The sequence below is a fragment of the Netta rufina genome (genome assembly GCF_964035555.1).
Source record: "Netta rufina genome assembly, chromosome: 22".
NCBI lineage: Eukaryota > Metazoa > Chordata > Aves > Anseriformes > Anatidae > Netta > Netta rufina.
Window position 1 is genome coordinate 2,829,088 of NC_140146.1, and position 23,696 is coordinate 2,852,783.

The 23,696-nt window shown below is 49.8% G+C and overlaps 1 protein-coding gene across 1 annotated transcript in view; it reads right to left on the reverse strand.

Moving 5' to 3' along the window:
• EPHB2 (EPH receptor B2) overlaps positions 1–23,696 on the reverse strand; it is a gene marked incomplete at its 5' end in the record, with an annotated part of 117,952 nt that overhangs the window by 23,413 nt on the left and 70,843 nt on the right. The window contains 2 exons of the mRNA XM_084300269.1: positions 13,014–13,349; positions 13,974–14,129. Of these exons, the coding sequence (XP_084156395.1) occupies positions 13,014–13,349; positions 13,974–14,129 (492 nt within the window). The remainder of the gene's footprint in view (positions 1–13,013; positions 13,350–13,973; positions 14,130–23,696) is intronic.

Below are 23,696 nucleotides of genomic sequence, written 5' to 3' on the forward strand. Positions count from 1 at the left end.
ACTGCTGGAGTGTAAAACACGCTTAATGAAAATCCACTGATGTAAAAAGGCAGATGACCTGTCCCCTGCTGTAACAAAACCTGCAGTGCATTGTGAGGGGAGGCAGCAAGCACCTCTCACGTTATAACCTCCCTGGTGCAGAAGCATGGAGGAATGTTAGGGATACTTCTACAGACTTCACCCCAAGCATCTGCACTGCCACACAACACCGAGCACAGCCAGATCCTTGTCTTGGCTGTGGCTTGGAGCTTTTGCAATTAATCCAATAGGCTCTGAACTGGCTTCCCTGGCTCAGGGGCAGCTCTGCCTGTAAAAGAGCCTGAATAAATCTACAGAGGTCTTTTTCTGGTTGTTTTCTTTTTTTTTTTTTGGTTGGTTGTTGTTGTTTTTGTTTATTTGTTTGTTTTTTACGGCCCACACACAGTGCAAGCAGCTGCCTGAGTTCAGGCAGGAAACTAATGAGAAGGACAGGGTTCAAGACATATTTCACTCTCAGGTCTTGACAGCAGAGCCACATACCTGTAACCTCCCCGAAGGAGAGGTATAACCACTGAATTTTGCCAACATTGTAATGACAGCTAAACAGACCTTGTACTCACCAGCTACCCTGGTCTAATGCTCCAAGAGCATGCCTGGACCACTGAGCTCCTCCTGCCTTGAGCAATGCCCCTTGCAGTCCCATGGTGAAGTGTCTCTTGAAGCCAGGACATCCTTCCCTCACTGCTCTGCCCCTCTCACTTCCAACTTTACTGGCTGGAGATACCTGAGACTGGAGTCAAAGTCTGGATGGAGGATCTGAACTGGATTCCTCGTCAGCAGCGGGCTGGACTGTAGCCCAAACAAAGAGCTCTCACTGCACAGCATATCAGGACAACTGCACTGGCATACTTAGGAGCCTTCATGGAAGGATTGGGATCATACGTCCTGCTTGACTGACCATCTCCAAAGAAAAGTCAAACGCCTGCTGGGGCGGAAACATAAAGTCATGACTTGATTTGTCAACAGAAGCACCAGAACCACAAGGCTGTTCAGTCCAATGAGTATTTAATATTTACATGAGCAGTGGAGCAGCTTCAATAACACAGAAGGCAATGCTTCACGCATATGCAAAGATTAGTCTTTGTGACTTAGACCCACCAGTGTCAAGGTGGGTCTGAAAGACATCTTGCATAAGCACTCCAACTTAGAAAAAGAGAAATGGGTGAGGAAAGGCCTCCTTTCCTCTGTGTTTTGTACCATAGCTGTGCTGTGGGATAAGTTTGCCAATGAGAAAGAAATAAACCTGGCATCATGGTGCTTGGTACCTCCCAGGGCAGTGTTTCTAGCCTATGTTATCATGCTTTATTTGTGTATAGCTGAAGCTCAAGGGACCTTACTGGGGAGACAGAGGAACCAGGTGCCTCCTCACCTAGCAGAGTGGAGCTGTGAAGGCTGAAGGGTGAGACATCTGCTTGTTGTTGAAAATGATAAGTCCACCATGCCTCTTGGGAGGTTTTCCTCATGGCTACTTGCCATGTTCTAAAATGCGTGTTTTATTTTCAGGTTGAAATGTGTGGATTTCAACTTCCAACTGCTGGGTCTTTTCTTCTTGTGCTAGCTTTGTCACCATGACATTGAATTGAAAGATCATTAAAACATTTTCATCTTCTTTTCCATTCCCTAAGTAGATAGAGTTTGGTGAGTGCTTCACAGATTTATCTACTTACATATCAATCTGATAACTCTTTTCTGAAACTATTCCAATATTCTGTTAAACTCCTTTTCAAATCTAAACCTCAAAACTGATCTCAGTAGCCACTAATTGTCTCTCTTAGCTACAGACAGCATAGAATCATAGAATGGTTTGGGTTGGGAGGACCTTAACAACCATCTAATTCCAACACCTTCCACTAGATCAGGCGGATAGGACATCATGAGGGACAGTGCCAAATGCCTTGCACAACTCCAGGTAGATGATATCAGTTGCTCTTCCCCTATCACCACTGCTGTAACCCCATCACAGAATGCCACCAGGTTTGTCAGGCACAATCTGCCCTTAGTGAAGCCATGGTGGCTGTCACCAATCATCTCTTTATTTCCCATGTGCCTTCACATGGTTCCCAGGAGGATCTGCTCCATCATTTTGCAAGCCACAGAGGTAAGACTGTAGTTGCCCTGGCCTCCCTTTTTTTCTTTTTTAAATGTGGGCTTATGTTTCCCCTCTCCCAGTCAGTAGAAACTTCACCAGACTGCCATGACTTCTCAAATACGATGGACAGTGGCTTAGCAGCTACATCCACCAGTTCCCTCAGGACCCGCAGATGTATCTTCTCGGGTCCCATGGACTTGTGCACCTTCAGGCTCCTGAGATGGTCTCGAACCTGATCTTCTCCTACATGGGGCAGTTCATCATTCCTCCAGTCCCTGCCTTTGCCTTCTGGGACCCAGGGCCTTGTGGCTGGAACTCTTGATGGTGAAGACTGAGGCAAAAAAGTCATCAAGTACCTCAGCCTCCTCCATACCCCAGGTGACTTGGTCTCCTTTTTCCTTCCGGAGAGGGCCCACGGCTTCCCTAGTTGCCACTGGTTTTTAGTAGGCCTGACTCCCAGTGATGTGACACTGCGTAAAAAGCCAGCTACAAAGCTGATGAAGTCCACAGCAAATCAGCATCACTTCAGAGCCTGCAGAGCCTCAGCACTGCTGTAAAGCCACAGAAAGTCACACTGTGCAGGCTGGGAGGTTGCTGCTGTAAAGGGAATAAAACTGGATGGGACGCTACCACCAGCCACAGCAAGGCTACAGGGAGCTGCCTGCAGGCTCGGACTCCTCAGGGAGCATTTTTTGGCTTTTTGATGGGGGAGTTTGGTACGACTGTGTGGCTCCAGCCTCTGGAATGGCGGGGAACATCAGGATCTTTCCACATTTTCTCCCTCGTGATCTGTATATCTATTTAAAATGCTGCCAGTTTTGACCTGCCACCCATTTTGCAGCTAGCCCCCCACCTCTTCTACTCGCCAGGCCTGCAGGCTCAGCCTTCCACTCCTTGCCTGTTCGTGGGTCAGCGCTGTTGAGACCACGGTGTAATCAAAGTGTCTCCATTCCTCTTCTGGATTAGCTGGAAGAGTCAGGTTACAGGCAGCAAAACCGCTATCTCTGATCACTTTAATACCACTAACCCATGTTATGTCAGACAGAGTCAACATTTGCTCTGGAAAACACTCATGACAGAGAGAGAGCAAAGCCAACCCAGCCCATGGCCTCTCCCCAGCAACACTTTGAAATTACCCAGGGGAGAGAAGAGGTGAACAGCTGGGAGTTTTCCAGCATCTCTTTGGAGCCCTTCTGACAGATCTTGGTCCCTGAAGTGTCAGGTTACTGGACAGGGAACTGCTTTTATTATTAGAGGGTCAGCAGGGAATTCTGGCATTTTCAATTACCCGCCTGCAGAAGCGGCTGTGATCTGGGGTCAGGATTAACTGCATGACCTTCAGCTGAAGACAGAGTGGCAGGGAAATGCACCATGATGCTGCAAGGCACCAGCTAGTCCAGAGGCCAAGGGACGGAGCAGTAAACGGGGAGACGGGGAGAAGGCTGCTGACAGAGCATCTGGCAGCAGATGCCTGAACTACTGCAACTGCCCTGCAAATGCGACAAAAGCAGACACTTGGAAAATCTACTGGGAAAAGTGGGATAGCTTCTCTTTTAGTGCATTTACCCAGGGCTGCAACTTTACTGGGTGACCCAGGTAGCTCCAACACAGCCAACAGACCCTCTGACGTGGGGAGTGGGATCCCCCGTAGTATCACAGCAGCATGTTCCCCAGGACAGGGCTCCCGGAATGCCCAGAAGCCTCATCTGTTTCTTCACTCCGTGCCCTGCACAACTTGAGCAGCTCACTCTGGTGAGACTAAAGGGCGATGCCATGCAGCAACAAGGACGGTGCTGTGATCAGTCATGGAGCACGGGTTGCTCCAACCGTGAAGCCACAGGGCCTGGTGACATCTAGGCTGAGATCCAGGCTCCAGCGGCACTCAAAAAGGTTTGAAATGACAGAAAGACACAATGCTGCCATGCAAGGCTGCAGGCAGGTAAAATATGTATGCATGCCTGCCTCCCCATAGGGCTTAGGTGAAGTCTGAAGGATGATCTTTCTGCAATTACTGTAAAAGACAGCTGTCCTGGGATTGCAACAGAAGCACGCAGGAGGCCAAGAAGACCTAGGGCTCACTCACCCTCATTCTAACTCAGCTCCCTTCTGAGAGTTTTGGGGACCCATACTTCTTAAGCAGGACAGAGTGAAAAGCCCAAAGAACTCACTTGGTGCTTCCCCACAGACCTGAGTGTCTTGCACCAGTATCACCCAAGGGGAATATAATCCAAATTGGCTCTCCCTCCTTGCTCCGAGATATGCCAGGCCTACGTGGTTCCCAGCAGGTGACTGCCTTCTTAAACCTAAAACTCAAAACCTTCCCCATTTTTCACTGCTCTCTCCTGACATTTAAACACCACAAGCTTTCACATTGTCTGCTCTGAGTACCAAAACAGGGTCCTGTGAGACCTCCTGAAGCATAGACCTGGGTTTGAGATGCCTTCCTCTGACACGAACACTGAAAGCAACATGGTCAGTATTTCACAGCTTGCTAGATTCTGATTTAGGAGGTTCCTGGCCTGTTGCTGGCAAGGTAGCCCTACCAGGCTGATACCTACGTTGTCTGTGTGTGGAGTGCCTGAAAAATGTCCCCACAAGCCCAATTCTCAGCCTCACAAGTTTGTAACTGTGAACGCTGGAAAATCTTAAACACACAGCAAGGCAGGGCAAAGCTGGGTCCTGGCTCAGGCCCCATCTGGATCAACAAAGCCTTTGGTGTGAATTATAGCCTTTAAAGCAGTTCCTAATACCACAAGCCCAGTAACTTGGCTCAGGCAGAAGAAGGCTTTTGGCTGTCTTTATGGCCTTTGTTTAACCGAGTTTGTAGCCTTCATCTGCATGCTGCCAACCTGCCCGTGGAGGAGGGCTGGGCTTTGCTCTCAGCTCTGGGAGGAGATACTCCACCGGCACTCCAGGGGACCCAGCATCCAGTCAGGCAGACTGAGAGAGTGGGTTTGGGGTCACTCAGTGCCAAGTGCCACCTCCTGGCCCACTCCTTGCGTCCAAACATCATCTGTTCCAGATCAAGGCAATGGAATCAGTGCAAGGCTGGCAGAAAGCAAGCAAACTGGCAGAAGCCGCCCCTCCAACCTTCAGTAAAATGGCATTTTCTTAGAAAGCGCCTAAATGCAGCCTAAACTGTTCTTAGGAACATACTAATTTTGAAATTTTAAACCTAGAAAACAGACCAGAGAAATATTTCCTGATAAAAGCTTGAAAGAATGATGCCTGCAGCAGTGCATCCCTTAGGACCCACTGAGCCTTGCTAACTTGAGACTGAACTTGTTCCGCTGCTCTCTTCCACAGCAGACGCTGCCACGTTGGGTTCCCCCTATGTGCTGGGAAATTCTGGAAATGCCAGGCTGCTTTTTTTTCTGGAAAGAGCATTTCCTGCCCAGCCTCCTCCACTCTTGCCAGTGGTAGTGATGAGCGTGGACCAGGCAGTGGTGGGACAGGCACAGTGAGCACATTCCTGCCTGAACTGAGTCAGGCAGTGACTTACCATCTTGCACACAGACAGAGGGGACTCCTACATCGCAGGGACTCTGAGATGGGCCAAGGAACAAACAGCCAGGTGGCTACGTTAACCCAATTTGATACAACCATCTATTATGGTCAACATAAATGCCCCACTGCTCAGTATTGCCCCCAAGCGTATGCTCAGCTGTTCAAACACCATGATCCTGAAATATTTGCTAGTGGCACCTCTCCTGGGTCTGGCCTGTGTCTGTAGCTTCACATACCTGCCTCTGGTATCTCTACTTGCATGAGTGCTGGCACTGAGTGCCTTGTGCGCAAGCAAGCAATTAGCACTGAAGATTGTTTGCCAAGTGGAGCAGTAAAGATAAATCACCCCTTGAACACATAAGCAAAAGGTGAGCACCTGAGCCACTCTCTGTTGGCTCCCAGCACTCACACACGGCAGGGATGGCAGCACGTTGCAGAAGAGGGAAGCACTGATTCATCAGAGAGGACTTTCCACCCCCATCCATCATGGATGAGCTTTTGTTTCCTGCACAAAGTCAGATCCAGATGCTATGGAACAGGTTTCTGAAGCCCCAGGTAGGTGTGCAAAAAAAAAATGATCCTCAAACTCACAAAGTAATTTATGCAACAGGGAAACCTGGGAGTCAGCAAGTAGAGGAGCCCACAGAGCTGCTAGTGGGAGGAGGAGAGCATCTGCTAGGACAGCACTAGCCACGCAGCTTATGCCCTGCTTTGCCAGCAACCCTCCAACTGTCCACCACAGAGGCAGAAAGAGGAGTCCTGAAGAGCCAGTAGCTGGCAAAATTCCTACCATCTGGGAGCCCTGGCTCCAGGCAGTCTCCAGTGGCAGAGGTGGGCAGCAAATGTCAAGCCAAATCAGATTTTAGTGGCAATGGCCCCGTGTCTGAGACAGCCAGGGTGACGGTGGGAGTTGGGGATGAAGAGGAGGGTATGGGACATGCCATCCCCGTAGTAAAGGGCAGTGGGAGAAGAAGGACTGGAGAGCCAAGACAGCAGGCTGCAGGGCTGTGGTGTGGTCCTGCTGCCACAACGCAAGCTGTGGTTGAACTTTGCTTTCACTGAGACATTCCTGTGTAGGCAGTGTCCACAGACAAGAAGGTTCAATTGCTGTTTGTGCCAAGGGGAAAGACAAAGAGAAACGGAAGACGAGGTATATGCAAACAGGCCAACTCACTGCTTGAGGTGTAGAGCATTGTGAGGACCTGTTCTTGCTAAGGGTTTAGGCCTGGCTAGCATAGATGGCTACTTGGTTCCATACGGAACATAAGATCTGGCTGTTTATGTCAGATAAGGGAAGTAGCCATGGGGATGCCAAGCTTTCAGGTGGTTTTGGGTTTGGGGAGCAGGCCAAGCTGTCAGAGAAGCACATACAGTGAAGCCTCCCAAAGAAGAAAGGGACCTCAGGAATAACCCTAAAAACTCCTGCTTGCCGTGTCACACAGGCAAACAGGCTTCTACTCTGGCTCCTCTACATGGGAGATGGCTCCACAGCTCAGGAAATTTCTGCTTTTCTACCTGAACAGTATCACCAAGCACTTTGTACCATCTGCTTGTCCTTCTGCTTTAACAGTTCTTTTGCCTTTTTGGTGTCCCTCCAGCCTACCGTATCCTTACAGGCAGCAATTAAATCTCCTTCACCAAGACTAAAGACAAAATACCTTGTTGGTCTCCTCTGTAACATGAGTTCTTCTGTGTCCCACTCACCTTATCAACCTTTCTCTGTACCTACTACCAGCACAGTTCAGCTCTCTTGAACGTGGGTACCCAGGCTTATATGTAATGACCATCTGAAGTTTCACCCTGATTTTTGAAATGTCAGTGAGATTTCATGACAGCTGGTGTCCATACCTTGCTGTGTACAGTCCAGTCTTGCATTTGATACTTTTTCACGAGCTCACAGGCACCACGGGACATCCTGGTCCTATAGACAATACCTGGCTGGGATGCAAGCATTCGGGCAGTGATATGTACCATGATGCAGAAATCTAAACCCTAACAACGTCTGACATGAATCTAGTGCACTGGTACGAGCTGTACATCTCCCTAGCCAAAGGCCCCATGTCACAACATACTGATCTAACCATAATAATAATGCAAATAAACAGAACAAGTTATCTGTATCCACACGACAACGGAGAGAATGGGCCGCTGAACTCTGCTGCCTGCTGTGGATGTTTCTCCAGATCAGTTTATTAGGAACAAAAATCTGTTTCTGATGTCAAACGCTAGCTGGTACTCACAGTGTGGTACTTGTCCCAGAGCTTTATTGCAGCTCATTTGGGTTCTGTTTGCAGCCAGGAGCCTCTGACACTGGAATTAATCATCCCTTCTTATCCTGCATGATAAAAGAGTCCCTTACAAAAGGGACACGTTCTCAAAACTCTGGATGTTCTTGTTCCCCCAAGCACTGGGAGGTCTTGAATTTGTCTGTATGATCTGGAGATCAGCGCTTTCTCCTCCCTTCTCAACAAGCACAAGCCACAGCCTGATACTGGGAGCAGCCCTTCCCATGTGCTTAAGACATCCCTGCCCAAGGAGCCCTTTCCCTCTGTGAGTTTCCCAGGGCACTCAGCTTGTCCACAGCATGAATGGATACTGAAATCCTCCCAGCACCAAGATTTTCCCCCTCCTAAGACCTCCCAAAAGAATAGCCACAAATTAGCAAGCAGAGGCTGTGTGTTACCACAAGTGAGAGGGTTGACACACAGCATGGTCCTCAATTAGTCAAGTGTCATTATCCCAAGCACTGGGCCATGCTCAGCTCCTTGACCCCTGGCTTCCCTCCTGCTCCTTCGCTACTAGGATGCTGGCATGGCTCTCAGCTCTCCTCTCAGCCACCCTCTTGGCACAGATCTCTTGCTCTGGAATGACTGAGAAAAGGTTTTTTTTTTTTGTGGCACCACGTATCTGAAACACGGTGTGTTTGTTTTCTTTTGCACATCACGGTCCTTTAGGACAGGAGTGGATGTGCCAGATGGAAAGTCCTGGACCTCCCTCCTTGGAGAGCTGCTGGGCTTTGTGGGCGAGGTACCATCTGGCCGCAGGGTGCAACAGGCAGGGAAATGGAGCAGTCTGTGGCAAAAATGCAGCGTGGAGCTTAGGGGTCCTGAAGAAGCTTGCTGAGAAGAGCAAAGAGAAAACACAACCTGGCCTCAAAGGGGACAGAATATGGGGATCACGCAGAGTTTGCTGGAATGGGTAAATCCACTGAGCTGGGTAACAGACCAGGGAGCAAGCAGTGGTGGAAAGGGAACATTTCTTCCAAGCCCTCTTTATTTCTTTTGTGCTGATTTTGGTCCTTCATAATTTTCTCCATTTTAAAAAGGGAAGTATTGTACTTTCTGTTCTAACAAAACCTGACTTTCTGCAGATTAAATACCTTTGATCTTTTTAAGCCACTCATGCAAGAGAAAGATGCAGTAAGCCACCTCCCAGCACAGGCTGATGTCGGCCTTCTCACATGCTCTCTTTCGACCAACCTTCTCCTAAGAAGAGGTGGCTTCACCCTCAAGGCTCCCCTCTGCTCTGCCCCTTTGCTGATGGGACTGAAAAGACAATAATGCTATGTAAAGGGCAAACCTGGGTAATCTAAGGCCAGCTAACACAATATCAACACCAGCCAACATGGGACACAAGGCCACGGACCAGGAGGAGCTGCAGAGGATCCAGCAAAGTGTGACCAAGGCAGCCAGCAGCCTGGAGCAGAGGGCTTACAAACCCCAGCTAATGAAGACAGTAAGGGTGAATTTAATCTTGGTTACAACTGCTTGGAGAGCAGCTAAAAAAGGGTGGAATCAACTCTTGTCAGCAGGGATAGAGGATGCAACAAGGGGCATAAGCCACAGAGACAGGGTAGAAATTATGAAAAGCATCTGTTCCAGGAGGGTGATGTTGGCCTTGAGAGTTCACCAGATAGGTGGAGTTCTTTATAACTCAAGAAAACCAGTCTGCTGTTGGTGATAATCCTGCTGCAAACAGGATGGTGAATCATGAGATCTGAGATGTCCCTTCCACAAGCCTTGCTGGGCTATGGACCAAATCAAGAACGGCAGCATGACTTTGTTGAAGCATGACTCTTGTCAGACTGTCCTGATTTTTTTCATGAACTCAGGAGTTCAGCAGATTAGGTAGAATTAAAACATGTGAGACACTAGGCTCAGCATCAGCATCACTTATAACACACGAAATTGAGGTTATTGTAGGAAGACTGTCACTCTGTGGGGTCTCACACTGTGTCCAGCAGAGTGCAGGCAGCACTCTCCATTAAACTGTCAGAGATCTAGGGGACAATGTGACAGCTTTGCTGGCAAACCACTCATAAAGTGTTCAAAATGCCAGCACTGGGGACAATTTCTTTACAGAGCAATGGTCATAACTTGATGGCTGAGTCCAAGAAAACCATTATAAGGTTATGTTTGGGTCTGGAAACCCAAATGTAGATGCTGCTTGCAGAATGGGGTGTTTTATCCAAGGAAGCAGCATCTGAAGGGACCAAGATGTTGTCAGAGAGACTACCAGGGAGGTAGAAGCTCATTGCACAGCTGAGTGAGACAGCACAGTCCTTGAATGTGGAAAGCAAACAGTGAGTGGAGAAAGGGAAGTAGATTATTTGTAGTAGTGCTGCTACTAGGTACAATATGTAATTTTTAAAAAAATGTATGATTGAGAATACGAAAGTGTCCACAAAGAGCTAAAGGAAAAGTCACCTCATAGTAAGACAGGATGATTGATCTTGGTATCATTGCTTATTTTTCCTTGAGAGAAGCTACTCGCAGTCTGTGTCTGCAGGAAGAGAAATGTCCTACAAGACAACTGCAAAATAAGTTCGGTTGATGTAAAGTCAGTGAAATCCAGACCAGAAACAAAGTGCATGTTTTAAATGATGGCAGCAATTAATCATTGGGGAGCTAAATAACAGCGATGATTGCTGCTGTCTCTCTCTGGGAGAACAGGAAGGTGAATGGTGTGTCACCTTCTTTGATCTTAAGTTTCTCTTTAGGGTCAGCTGTCACCACGCCATCACATCCACCAGCTTCACTCCTCCAGTCCCACTCAGTGTTTGTGCCCTGGCCATTCTACAGGGGTTGTTTTCCCACCACGTCAGCTTTTCCCTGGGATGCTGAAGAATTTATGGTATCTGAAGGCTAAAGATGCTGCTGCTGCTATGTCATCTCTGCTCACACCCAAAAGCACCAAACCCAGGTACTGCACCTGTCCCCCAGCAGTCACCCATTTATCCCTGGGTGAACCAGGGTGGTTTTGCTTTGCTTTCTAAGGCCAGCTTTCAATATACAACCTTCTCACTCACTTGCAGTTGCCGGCTTGCACGTGCTGTCCATGCACAGCCACCCCACCCCAAATCACTTCTTGTGATGGTGGTGGGCATCACCTGGCTGCCACAGGAGCAAAACCCTATCGCCTGCTCAGTCCCCTGCCCCAGCTGGCTGCCCAAGCCAGAGCCTCCCCGTGCAAAGAGCCACAATTCCCAGGCTCATCCCTCCCCTCCCTCTGCAAATCCTCCTCTCACGGGTACAACACCCTCCATTCTCCTATCCCAGCTCTGCCTTTGTGTCTGCAGCTTATGTTACCAACTGCTAATGATCTACATGGAGGCTGCCAGGCAGTGTAAGCTGAAGAATTCAGAGCCTCTAATTACAGAGGAATTAGCAAGCAGTTACTGTTTAGTGCTAATGAATAGATATATTAAAAGAGACATCACACAGGCTGAGAAGTGTGAGTCCTGATAATAAAGGAGAATCAAACAAGAAAAACACGAGGAGGAGGATCAAGGATCAGGGGATTGCAGGAGGATTTGCCTTCAACTCAACTCTCAGTTGTGCCAATTTGGAAGAAGTCACAGGCTATACATACATTGAGGTAACAAGTACACCACATAATTGCAAAGTGTGAAATGAAAGTGCTAAATAACTCCTCAGCGGGGTGGGTCTGTGCTGGGGAGTGCAGAGACCCCTCCTAGCCACTTCGCATTGCGTCCCACCCCATCTCCACCAGGCACAGCCCGCTCTGAGAAGGATGCTGTGATAAGTCACTGTCCCAGACCAGCTCCTCTCTCTGTGTCACGGTTTGGAGCCATGCTAATTCTGCTTTCAGGTATTCTGAATATTCCATATTGAAAATTGGTTTCTCTGGCTCAGCACTCTGCATGCCCAACCGAGAGATGCCCACCTGTACCACTGCTGCTCTACATCAGCCCAAACAGTCTTGAAGGTGATGCAGTGCCCAGGGCAGCCTGGGGCACGGTCACGGTCCCTGCACACAGACTGCAGCATTCAGACAGGACACAGAAACTTGCTTGTTCCCTCACACGCTCGTACCACATTGGTGCACTTCCACTGTGCAATTGGATTAAGCACGGACCCAGCCCCAAGAGGTGCTCCAGCTCCAGATGGCTTCCAGGAGGGATGGGGAGAGCAGCCCCTGACCAGCAGCCCTGTGGGGCGCTCTGCCATCAGCACAGCTGCCACCTGTGGCTCTCCTAGGATGCCGCACTGCCAGCAACCCAGATGCACCCCTTCCAGAGCAAAACCTGTGGGGAGCCTCCTGGGCCAGCACAGAAGCTGGTGGCCCTGAGTGAAACCCCTCCAGCTCTGCCACTTGGTCTTCTTCACCACAAGAAGTGGAGAGGGGCCTGTGAACACTGGCAAGTGGCTTGCAGCAGCACAGGACCTGGAGAAGCTTTCCAGGCAGCTATCCTGTACACCTGGCTTCCAGCTCCTCATCTCTTCCCCATCCTCTGCTTTCAGGACCTGTGCTGGCATCTGGGCCACGGGCTGTGCTTTCTCTGAGCAGAGACTGCAGCTTGTGTCAAAACGCTGGAGCTGATCTTACCTTCTCTCCTCGGGAAGCAGGAACACCAACAGGGCCTGCCAGGAGCTGTGAAAGCTGCTGCTGTGTCTGCAGTGCTGCCAGCAGCCAGGATTAAAGGCACCTACGGTGTGTGCACCTGCTGGCACCAAAGAAACCACCTCGGAAGCGGTTACGTGTCCGATGCCAGAAGGAAATGCTGAGACACCAGAGGACTGTGACATGAGGTGGTCTGCTGTGGTAGCTGGGATGGCAGCTTTGTCGTGGAGCACATTCCAGCTTTTCACTGAAATAAGGGGTATTTTTCTTATCTGAGACTTGGGATTCATCCAGGATTTGCCAGGCCACTGCATCTGCCCGTGTTCTTTTATCATCATTTTTTAAAGAGCAAGAGACACCATGCCACATCTTCCCTCCCCATCAAGTCCTGCTCACCACACGGGCTTTCACCCAGCACCTCTTACCCAGGGGGGATCATCCTCTGCCTCCCACTTCCCTTCCCCAGGGTCTCAGCCTGGAGGGTCCCGCTGGGTGACAGGGGTTTGCTTCTTACCAGCCTGGTTGGTGGTGATGTTCACTGAGGCAAACTGCGGGGAGAAGGGGCTCTGGTCGGTGACGCCGTTCACCGCCTGGATCTCGAAGGTGTACTGCGTGTGGGCCAGCAGGTCGCTGATGTAGATGCGAGGCTCTGTCAAGCCCAGCTGGCGCGGGGCGAACTGCACGTTGTCCCCGCAGCGTGTGCACGCCCCGCGGCCGGCACCGCAGCTCTTGCAGATGATGTTGTACACCAGGTCCTCCCGGCCCCCCGAGTCCCGCGGCGGGGTCCACTCCAGCATCAGCGAGGTTTCGTTCACGCTGGAGATGACGGCCTGGGGGGCAGACGGGATGGCTGTGAAGGGAACAGACAGAAAGAGGTGTGAGAGCCGGAACCCTGCTCGTTGCTACAGGACCTGTGCCATCGCAGTCTGTCCTGCACCACCTCCTCTTCCCCAGACCCAGACAAGATGCAGCTTGCTGCTTCTCTCAGTGTCAGAGGTGTGTGCAGCAAGCTGAACAGCCAAAAGCAGGAGTGGGAACAAAACCTGCCTACTTAACCCAGGCCAGCCCCTGCTGGTATGACCGCACAGTGCCCGTGACAAAATTCACCAGTTATTTTTTGTAGTTTCTGGCTCCGAGCCTTTGCACTGAACTCCTGAGTGCCTACACACAGGTCTTTGCATTCAGGTGCAGCCCTACACTGAAGATATCCCACAGACTAGAGCAGCACAGGGAGCCCAAATTTCTGTTCTGTATGCGTGTGCAATGTTCACAAGCACGAACTGGCCCGTGGTAAGAAAAAGCCCCCACTGCAAGGGCACTCCAGAGGAGGGGCTCTGAGCACCCTGACCTTTCAGACAGTGGCCGGCTGGAAATCTCCTCCAAAATCCCACTGAGACAGAGACCTTTGTGCTTTGACTGATGTCTCCTTTCCCAGCTGTGTGCCACCCTCCCCAGTTGCCCAGAGCCCACATACTGGTGCATGGCATGTCGACAGGGTCAGCATCTGCCCGGTAATATCCATTTCGGCAAACGCAGTTGGTGGCCCCTTCCGAAGTTGTCCGGCTGTTAATCGGGCAGTGGATGCATCCTTCATCCCCTTGGCTGGCCTTGAAAGTCCCTGATGGGCAGCCTGGAAGAAAACCAAGAGCAACAGTGAGCAGCAAGGAAGGAGGGCTGATGGGGATGCCCAGAGCTTGGCAACACTGCCAGAAAATACCCCTGGGGCTTTGCAATGTCCAAAGCCAAAACCTGACTAGTTGAAATAAACAAACTGGAGAAAGAGCAGCTGGTCCAAAGGCCCTGAAAAGGCAGGCACTGCTGCTCGTACCGCCTACAGAGATGGGGTTCCCATGCAGATGTCCCTCCCACTGTGTTCCCAACCACAAGCACAGAATGGGGTCTTCTCAATGAGTCTCAGCACTACAAAGGGGATTTTAATCCACAGCCGTGTAGGATATTCAGAGTGGTGTCTTTCAGCCACCACAGTCCTCCCTGCAACAGCAGCCTCCCAAGGAAGATTGGACAGGCTGGGCACATGCATTGCCCAGAATACCTTCCCACCTTCCACCAGGTCATAGTTCAGGGACATCCTAAGAGGCAGGCTCTTTGCATTCTTTCACTAAGTTACCCAGTCACTTTTTTATTCCACATAAATTTTCTTTTGCACCCATTACATGTAGAAGCAAGGGGCTCCATGGAATAATTATGTGCTGTGAAGAACTGCTGTCCTCTGCTTCAAAGCTGCCGAGATATTTGATGTAAACTCACACTTGCATTGGCAATGCATACTCAGTGGTCATCCACCTCTTCCCCTTAGGATTGTACAAACCTCTGTCATGTCCAGTGCTAGAAGCATGATATTCACTATTTTATTCTCTACTCTTTTCTCAAAATTAGCAATTTCTGAGTTGTTTTTAACCACCAGTGTACCACCCAGACTACTTGTCATAGTCCCAAGGTCTTATTTCTTAGAGATCAACTCACAACTTGTCAAAGTGTGTGTGTATGTGTAGTTGGAGTAGTTTTCTCCCACTGATATTACTTCACGTGAATTGGATGACAATTGTTCTCTCATTCCCCAGTCATGCCATCTCATAATGGCATGCAACTTTTGCAGCTCTCCACAGTCAGTTCTTGTCTGTTTACTTTTGGGTTAGTCACTTCTGCACATACACTCAGGAGGATGAATCTCAGAACAAACCTTGCAGGATGGACCAGAGACCTCCCTCCGCTGCCAGAACTGGCCACTTACTCCTACCCTCTGCTACCATCTCTAAACCAGTCCTTTCAGCCACAAGAGTATCTTCACTCTCAGCGTGGGATTCTGCCTAATCACTTTCTTCTACAGCCTTTGGGGGGGAGAGTGTGTTGTCCTCCTTTTAGAGGAGGCAGAACTGACCTGTACAAAGCAGTGCTGACTCTTCCACTCTTCCGAAGAATTTTACATTCATGCTAGTGCCCACCATTTCTGCTCTTCTTTATTTTCCTCTTGTTTTTGCAATTAGCAATGCCATTGCTAATCATGCCATCACACTGCTTAGAGGGCTCAGCTGCACAAGCAGCAGCATGAAGGGGTCTAGCCCTGCTGGCGCTCTGACCTCTAAGCTGCCCACTGTTGAAGAAGATGCACCATTAGCAACAGCCCCAAAAAATTGTGTTGAGCAAGGCATGACGGATGAGGGTGGCTCAGGGAGTGTGTGGTGCCTGCAACAGATGGCTGCTGAAGGCTGGACCACAATGTGAAATACAGTATTAACAGATACAGTACATACGGCTAAAAATATCACTGCAAAGACCACCAGAAGATCCTTTCCAACTCAAAGGATCACCAATGCCAATGCAAAAGCTTGGCTGTACCTGTTTGTCATCATGGCTCTCAGTGATTACTCTTGGTTGCAGCTTTCCGCCACTGCTAATTTCTTGTGCAGAACGAAGAGCCTGGGGGGTGGCAGGTGGCTTCTGCACTGAAACAAGTTAAACCAACTTCTACTTCAATTCACTGCCAAGTTTGTCAGGAATGAGGTAGATCAGAAAAACAGCCTGGGAAAAACATATACTTGGGGTTTCTGTAAGTAAGAGTTAGTACAGAGAAGTACTTTTTTTTTTTTTTTTCCTTTGAAAACAACAAAAAAAGGGCTTGCCTGTTTTCATCTTCCCTCCTCCAAAATCATCTTGAGTTTTCAATTAGATCACCAACAGAACTGGGCACAGAGCTCCAGGTGAGGCCTGGCCAGGGCAGAGCAGAGGGGGAGAATCCCCTCCCTTGACCTGCTGGCCACGCTCCTTTTAATGCCCACCAGGATCCCGTTGGCCTTCTTGGCCACCAGGGCACAGTGCTTGCTCACAGCCAACCTGTCGTCCACCAGGACCCCCAGGTCCTTCTCCGCAGAGCTCCTCTCCAGCAGGTCAGCCCCCAGCCTGTACTGATGTGCGTGCTTGTCCGTTCCCAGGTGCAGGACTCTACACCTGCTCTTATTAAATCTCATTTGGTTTCTTCCTGCCCAGCTCTCCAGCCCGTCCAGGTCTCTCTGAATGGCAGCACAGCCTTCTGGCGTGTCAGCCACTGCTCCCAGCTTTGTGTCATCGGTGTACTTGCTGAGGGCAGACACTATTCCCTTGTCAAGGTCATCGATGAAGATGTTGAACAAGACCAGACCCAGCACTGACCCCTGGGGAACACCGCTAGTCACAGGTCTCCAGCTGGACTCTGCACCACCGATCACCACCCTCTGAGCTCGGCCAGTCAGCCAGTTCTCAACCCACCTTACTGTCCACTCCTCTATCCCACACTTTCTCAGCTTTGCTATCAGGATGTCGTGGGAGACAGTATCGAAAGCCTTGCTAAAGTTAAGGTAAATTACACCCACTGCTCTCCCCCCATCTACCCAGCTGGTGATGCCATCACAGGAGGCTACGAGTTTGGTCGAGCACAATTTCCCCTTGGGGAATTCATGCTGACTACTCCTCATAACCTTCTTCTCTTCTAATTGCTTGGAGATGGCATCCAGAACAAGCTGTTCCAACACCTTTCCAGGGACAGAGGAGAGACTGACTGGCCTGTAGTTTCCCAGATCCTCTTCCTTGCCCTTTTTGAAGACTGGAGTGACATTGGCTATCCTCCAGTCTTCAGGCACCTCTCCTCTTCTCCAAGACCTGTCAAAGATGATAGAGAGCACCTTGGCAATCACATCTGCCAGCTCCTTCAGCACACATGGATGCATCCCATCAGATCTCATGGATTTGTGTGCATTGATCCCACTCAAACGCTTCCGAACCATTTGGACTGTGCGTGCCAGTTCTCTGTTACAGAGAAGTGATGATGGCTCTGCGGCTGAAATGATAACATGGCCCCTGTACTAATACCAATTTTTAAAACATGATAAAAACAGCACATATAATTACTCCAGCCTGACATTCAGGGTGAATTATAGGGTCATTTGACCAAGGAAGTTTTGAGACATGGGCCTCTTTCACCTTCCCAAGGCTTATTTTAAAAATAACAACTTTTCTGTACAACTTCTTTTGTATCAGGATAGGGATACCTCAAAATGACACCTACACTGCTGTGATTAAGTGACCCAAGGGACAAAGGTAAAAACATTCCCAAGGTTTGGACTGGCATAGGGTGAAAGGCTGGGGGTCCCAGAAGGGTTGGCTGCACACTGCATGGTCTAAGCGAGTGCCTCGCTTCTCCCCACCAGCTGCCGTCAGCACTTCTGCACATGCTGCTCCCGGAGTGGGGCAAAACTCAGGGAGTGAACAATTGTTCAACAGAACATACCAAAGTAGACTGCTAAAATTCCTTTCATGTGCCCTAAAAACACGGTTACTGCTTTTGGCACCTATCTTCCTCTCCAGGAAGTGTTCCCTACATACTTGGGACATAATAATCCTGCAAAATGAGAGCATTTTGGTATGGCTTGTTTGAAATGTTCTGAAATCGTGCTGAAAGACAGCAAAATCACTGAAATTTGATGCAAAGCTTCTTTTTTTTTTCCTTTTTCTTTTTTTTTTTTTTTTTGGCCAAGTAATGACACCTTCCAAAAGTAATTTAATTATTTTGTTCAAAACTGTTTTGTTCCCTCCAGGTCTTCCTGAGTGAGAAAACAGCTTTTAATTTGGAATCCACCCAATTCCCTGTTTCCAAAGTAAATAGCAAATCCAAACACAAGTCTTCACACAGGGGCTAAAACGAATTCCACAAGGACAGAACGGATGTTCTCCTAACTTGCTGGAAGACGTCAGGACACCCATTTTCTGCCCTGGGTAGTGACAGAAGCTGTGGAATTTGCTGCTTTCCCTTCTGCTTGCAATGGGAGCTGGGGGCAGAGCCTCTCTAGAAACTCCTGCTTGGAGAGAGGAGCAGAAACTGTGAAAAGCATAGAGATTCCTATGGCAGAACTGCTTTATTTATCAGAACATCCTTTATCCCTGGAGTGCTATTAGCTTGACAGTGCCCATCACTGAATCAGGAGTGCTTTGCAGCTTACCACGTGGTGAGCTCCTCTACCTCTAGCACCAACCGGAGGACTGATAATAGGGGTTCATGGCAAATATATGGACTTTTAATTGCCTGTCTGCTGCACACCAGCATGGATGTTTGCCTCTCTGGAGTATGGCTGTGAGACAGCAGCAGGTTTGCTAAGAACAGGGGCTGCAGCTCTCTTAAGAGCACAAAGACCTTTGCAGTGCCCGGTGTTCTCATTTCCTACCCAGCCAGTGTAGAAGAAAAAGCCTTCAGACTAGTGTGCAGGTCAGGCCACAGAGGGGATCCCTGTCTGCAAGCCCCGAGTCCCACTGCCTCTCTCTAACCTCCTTTTTAACTAATTCAGTGTGAGCTGAACAGGCTCCACATAGGTGCCTCTGCATGAAAACTGCCCTGGACTTTAGAGTCCATCGTAGCTTTGCATAGACCACTTCTGCAAACAGCTCAGCACGAGCACATCTCTCTTATAATAGAACTTTCTAAAATGGCACCTTAAATCCATGCTAATGGTTCTGAGGAGCGGCCTTCCTCAGCTCCCTTTGCCTGGCCTTTTTTCTCCTGGCAGCCTTCTTCCACTCAAGCAAGGCTTTTTTAACAGCTGATGGAAAGCAGCAGCCCAGGCTCTGTCAGTTAGGATCTGAGGAGTCTTAAATCCCCAGCCTTATCTCCCAGCTGCCTCTCGTCCCCCTCCAGGGCTGGGGGTGGAGGATAGGCAGGCCTCTGCCTGGTCTATTGCCTTGGCCAGGGCTCTCCTGGAGCACTGTACCCAGTTCTGGGCTCCCCGGTACAAAAAGACAGGAATCTGCTGGAAAGAGGCCAGCGGAGGGCCACAGAGATGATATGGGGCCTGGAGCATCTCCCCTGTGAGGAGAGGCTGAGAGACCTGGAGCCTGGAGAAGAGAAGGCTGAGGGGGGATCTCAGCAATGTGTATAAATACCTGAGGGGTGGGAGACAGAGGGATTTGGCCAACCTCTTTTCAGTGGGCTGTGGGGACAGGACAAGGGGCAATGGCCACAAAATGGAGCCCAGGCAGTTCTGCCCCAACATGCCAAAGAACTTCTTCACGGTGAGGGTGACGGAGCACTGGGACAGGTTGCCCAGGGAGGCTGTGGGGTCTCCTTCTCCAGAGATATTCAAGGCCCATCTGGACACCTACCTGGGCAACCTGCTCTAGGGAACCTGCTTTGGCAGGGGGGTTGGACCCAATGATCACTGGAGGTCCCTTCCAACCCCACAGTCCTGTGATTCTGTAGCCCCCGACCTACAGGACCCCATAGGGATGATGCACTTCGTGGCCCAGAGAGCCTGCGCTGGTCCCCTCTGCCACATCCTTCCTCCTGCCCTCTCATGCGCTGCTTGGTGCTCAAAGCACTGAGCCATGATCAAAGGTCTCCCTGTTCCCCTCAGAGGTGTATTAGCTCTAAATGCACATTCCCCTAGCTGGGTCTGTACCTTGGGACCAAACTACACAAAAACACTTTGCCTCACCTGCAAAAGTTGCCCAGTCTCTGCTTGTTCCTGTCCTCAGGCCTTCACAGTGTTTGTCACCTTAATGAAATGATGGCCTCTAAACAAACCAAAAGAGCAATGTTGCCTTTGGATCTACCTATGTTTTTTCCTGGAAATCTTACTGCCATAGGGAAAAGAATTCAATTCTGCCTTGCAGAGCAGGAGGCAGGCAGCAACACCTACCCCCTTGCATTGGCTGCTGGCTCTGAAAACGACAGGATCCTGAGCCTCTAGGTGCCAGCTCTCAACACTCATCCTTCCTGGGACAGCCTTCCTCTACGTACTGCAGAGGTCCTATCATTTCCTTCCTGATAAATGTAATTAGCAGCCCACACTGCTACCTCATACTCGAGATAAGCAATTAATACCATTGCCAGGTGCTGTCACTGGCAATGACAGTGACAGCACTTGGAGAGCAGAGGATAGAAATGCAAAAAGGAAAACAGGGTTAAATGAGATTAGCTGAAGAGGAACGTGGAGCCCAGCCGACCTCTGTGATGTGGATTAAAGAGTTGTCAATAAAGGAAGAATCCACAATGCAAATGTTCCAGTTTAACCCAGTCATTCTCCATAGGACAGAAATAGAAGCTGACAGCACAAGCCTGCAAAAGTATCTTCCCACTGCTAACGGCTTTTAGATAACTCACCATGCTGTTATTGAACGCCATCCTGCACCTCAAGGAGATCAAGATGGACCACATCATCTCCCCAAAGTACTGCTGCTCCTGCCTCCCAAGCAAAGGTGCCAACACTCCAAAACCCACATCCTCCACAATACTACTCCCCAGAATTTCCCCTGAGAACCTCATCTGCCTCCCAGCTTCAGCCCAGGGCACCATCAGACAACTCCCTTGGGGATGTCTCCAGCAAGGACTTCCATCATGCTGCACCCTGCGTGCTTGCAGCTCACCACTGGGTGCACAGTTCAAGAGGTCACTTCTTATCCTCACACATTCAGCCAAAAACAAACAAACAAACAAACAAACAAAAAAGGAATGTGGACCACCCCTTTGTCTCTGATCTCTCAGCCCTCTTCACAGCCACTCCAGGGACAGCACTGGGGCTCTGTGAGATGCAGAGGGACAGTGCTTAGTGTGCAAGAGTGAGAGTGGGACACACTGGCTCCGTGGACATGTGCAGAAGGCAGCACTGAGTCACTGTGGGAGTGTGATGGGACCTTGGGACTGGGCTGTCACAGAGGTATGAAGAGGCCCATCCAGGGTAGAGTGATTCCCTGTTTGGGAGGCTTTCCAAAGAAGCACATTGGAATGCCCTGCAAGGGACAAATCATCCAAAGGGACAAATCATCCAAAGGCACCCTCATCCAAAGCCTAGTAGCTCTGTCCCAGTGCCCACACACTAGCAACAGGGCCAAGCCCTTGCCTCGGACAGGGTTCATGGAGGTACTTGCCAGCAAATCCCTCCTGTAGCTGGAGTCCTCTGCCTCTGCAGGGTTCACAAGGTCATCTCCCTGCTAGCACTGTGCAGAAGTTCAAGCATCTGGCTAGACCACCGCACCTGTGGGCATGCACACCTGCGAGCCGAGGCGCATCCATCAGTCGTGAGGGGATTCAGCTGTCAGTGAGAAATGATTGGAATTTCTTACCTGATGGTGGTTCAGCCTCCCTGACCTGTCACGGGGGATCTTAAAGAGAAAGGGAAAGCTTTCCATCCCTGCCTGAGCACAAAGAGACCGGGGTGTTCCCAGCATCCTCAGATTACAGATGGCAGGGACCATAATTGAGCATGAATCCTGCTAGAGCTGTTCAGCAGACACCCGAGAGAAGCCTCCTCTGTGCAGAGGACATGCTTGAGCCCTAAACCTCTCAGGATCTGTATGCTCTGCAGGGCACTGAATACCAAGGGCTAGCCCCAAAGACAATTCACAGCTCACTTGCAGAGGCGAGCTTTCCCGCATGAAACTGAAATCAAGCGGAGGGTTGAAAATCCAGAAGTACTTTGTGCCTCCTTGCTCCTGGAGATGTGTGAAGAGCATTCAAATCCATATTTGCAAGACAGAGCTCAGCAGCTAGTGGTGCTCTCCTGCCCAGAGCTGGAGTATTTAGAACAGTGCAGTTGGAAGGGACCTACAGAGGTCGGAGTCCACCTGCCTGACCACCTCAGGGCTAACCAAAAGTTAAAGCATATTATTGAGGGCATTGTCCAAATGCCTCTTGGAAGTCCACCAGGGCAGGAACATTGGACAATGCTGGTCTAGGAGTGCTCCCAGCCTTGGCATACGGGGTAATTCAGTTTTAACCCCAAAACCTTGTCTCAGCAGCTTGGCATGCGCCAAACTACCCGGAGCTTGAGGTAGAAAACAGCATTGCACCAGGAGTCGAGGGATTATTTGCATGGAGTGATGCCAGCCTGGGCCAGACGAGGTACTGAGCCACAGAGTTATTTCTGTGCAGATACGTGCTCGGAGATGTACAAAATGTCGTGTTCTCCTTATTCATCCTCTCGTTTTCACGCGCTGCAGAGAATGCACTGGCATGTATTGTAGCCTCTGACTGGAAAACTGTGGGGTTGTTTTGGTTTTACTGCAGATTCCTTAAACTATGGCAATTTATTTTATTTTGATATTTTAAAAAAAAATGTTTTTCAGGGCAGAAAGCATGACCTTTTTCAATAAATGTAAACACTGCAGTGCTACATACTGACAGAGTGGTTGCTTAAGCAGTAAGCCAGTTTTCTCCAAGTGGTCTCCAGAAGAATTTAAGACTTTCACATTTTGTTCCTTTGTTTGGTCTTGTTTAAATGTTTCCCAAAGCTTCTGCCGGGAGAGCTCTGCCTCCGGAGGGTGGTATGTTAACAGGAACAGCTCCCAGCCTTTTAACATAGGGAAGAAGCAAACTGAGCAAGCAAGTGGTGACATCAAAGTTGCACTGATGGAAAACCCCTAATCCTATAAACCCTTCCTGCTTTAATTGGTGTTAAAACAAAGATAATCTTATCTCAGCCCTATAAAAGAAGGGATAGGATGTACTCTCTAAAAGCCTCTCTAAAAGCTCTCGTAAACTTGACAAACATTCCATGTTTAGAGCTCAAGAAGAATGACTTTAATCCTAAAGGAAACATGAAAGTAAAAAGGGAGCTTTTCCTGGACGAGAGCCCTTCAAGTGGACCCTCTGCCCACCCCGTTGGGGAGCAGCCTGAGCCCAGGAGAGCCTGCATGGAGCCTGCCAGGCTGCTCTTCCCCCCGGAGCCCTTTCCACGAGATGCATCCTCACACAGGTCTGTGGAGGTCCTGGCCAAGCTCTGCGGGTGCTGCCTGGTCCCAGTTTGGAGTCACTCCACATCTCCAGATGTGAGCAGAGACAGGATCAGGCCCCCGACGTGTGCCTCCAGCTCCCGAGGCTCCAAGTGCATCTGTGGCTGTTCGATACCTGTGCTGTGAGCAGCCTGTCCCTACCCATCTCCCTTATTAAGGATATTGAAGGAGCAGGAAGGAAATCTGTTTCAGGGTCAGGGGTGCAAAGCCTGAGACTTTGCCTAAGACAAGGGCTTTTAGGGGCATCTCTACCTGACTCAATCCCTCACAGCCAGCGTTCAGAATTTTTGGCAGCACCGTTTCCAAATGGATCTGCCTTCACTCTCCATAGCAAGAGGGGCAGGGCAGTGCCCCCCATCCCTGTGCTCTCCTCTCCACCTCCAGCTGGCACTCTGCAGACCCTGCCTAGGTGCAGTTCCCAAAAGGA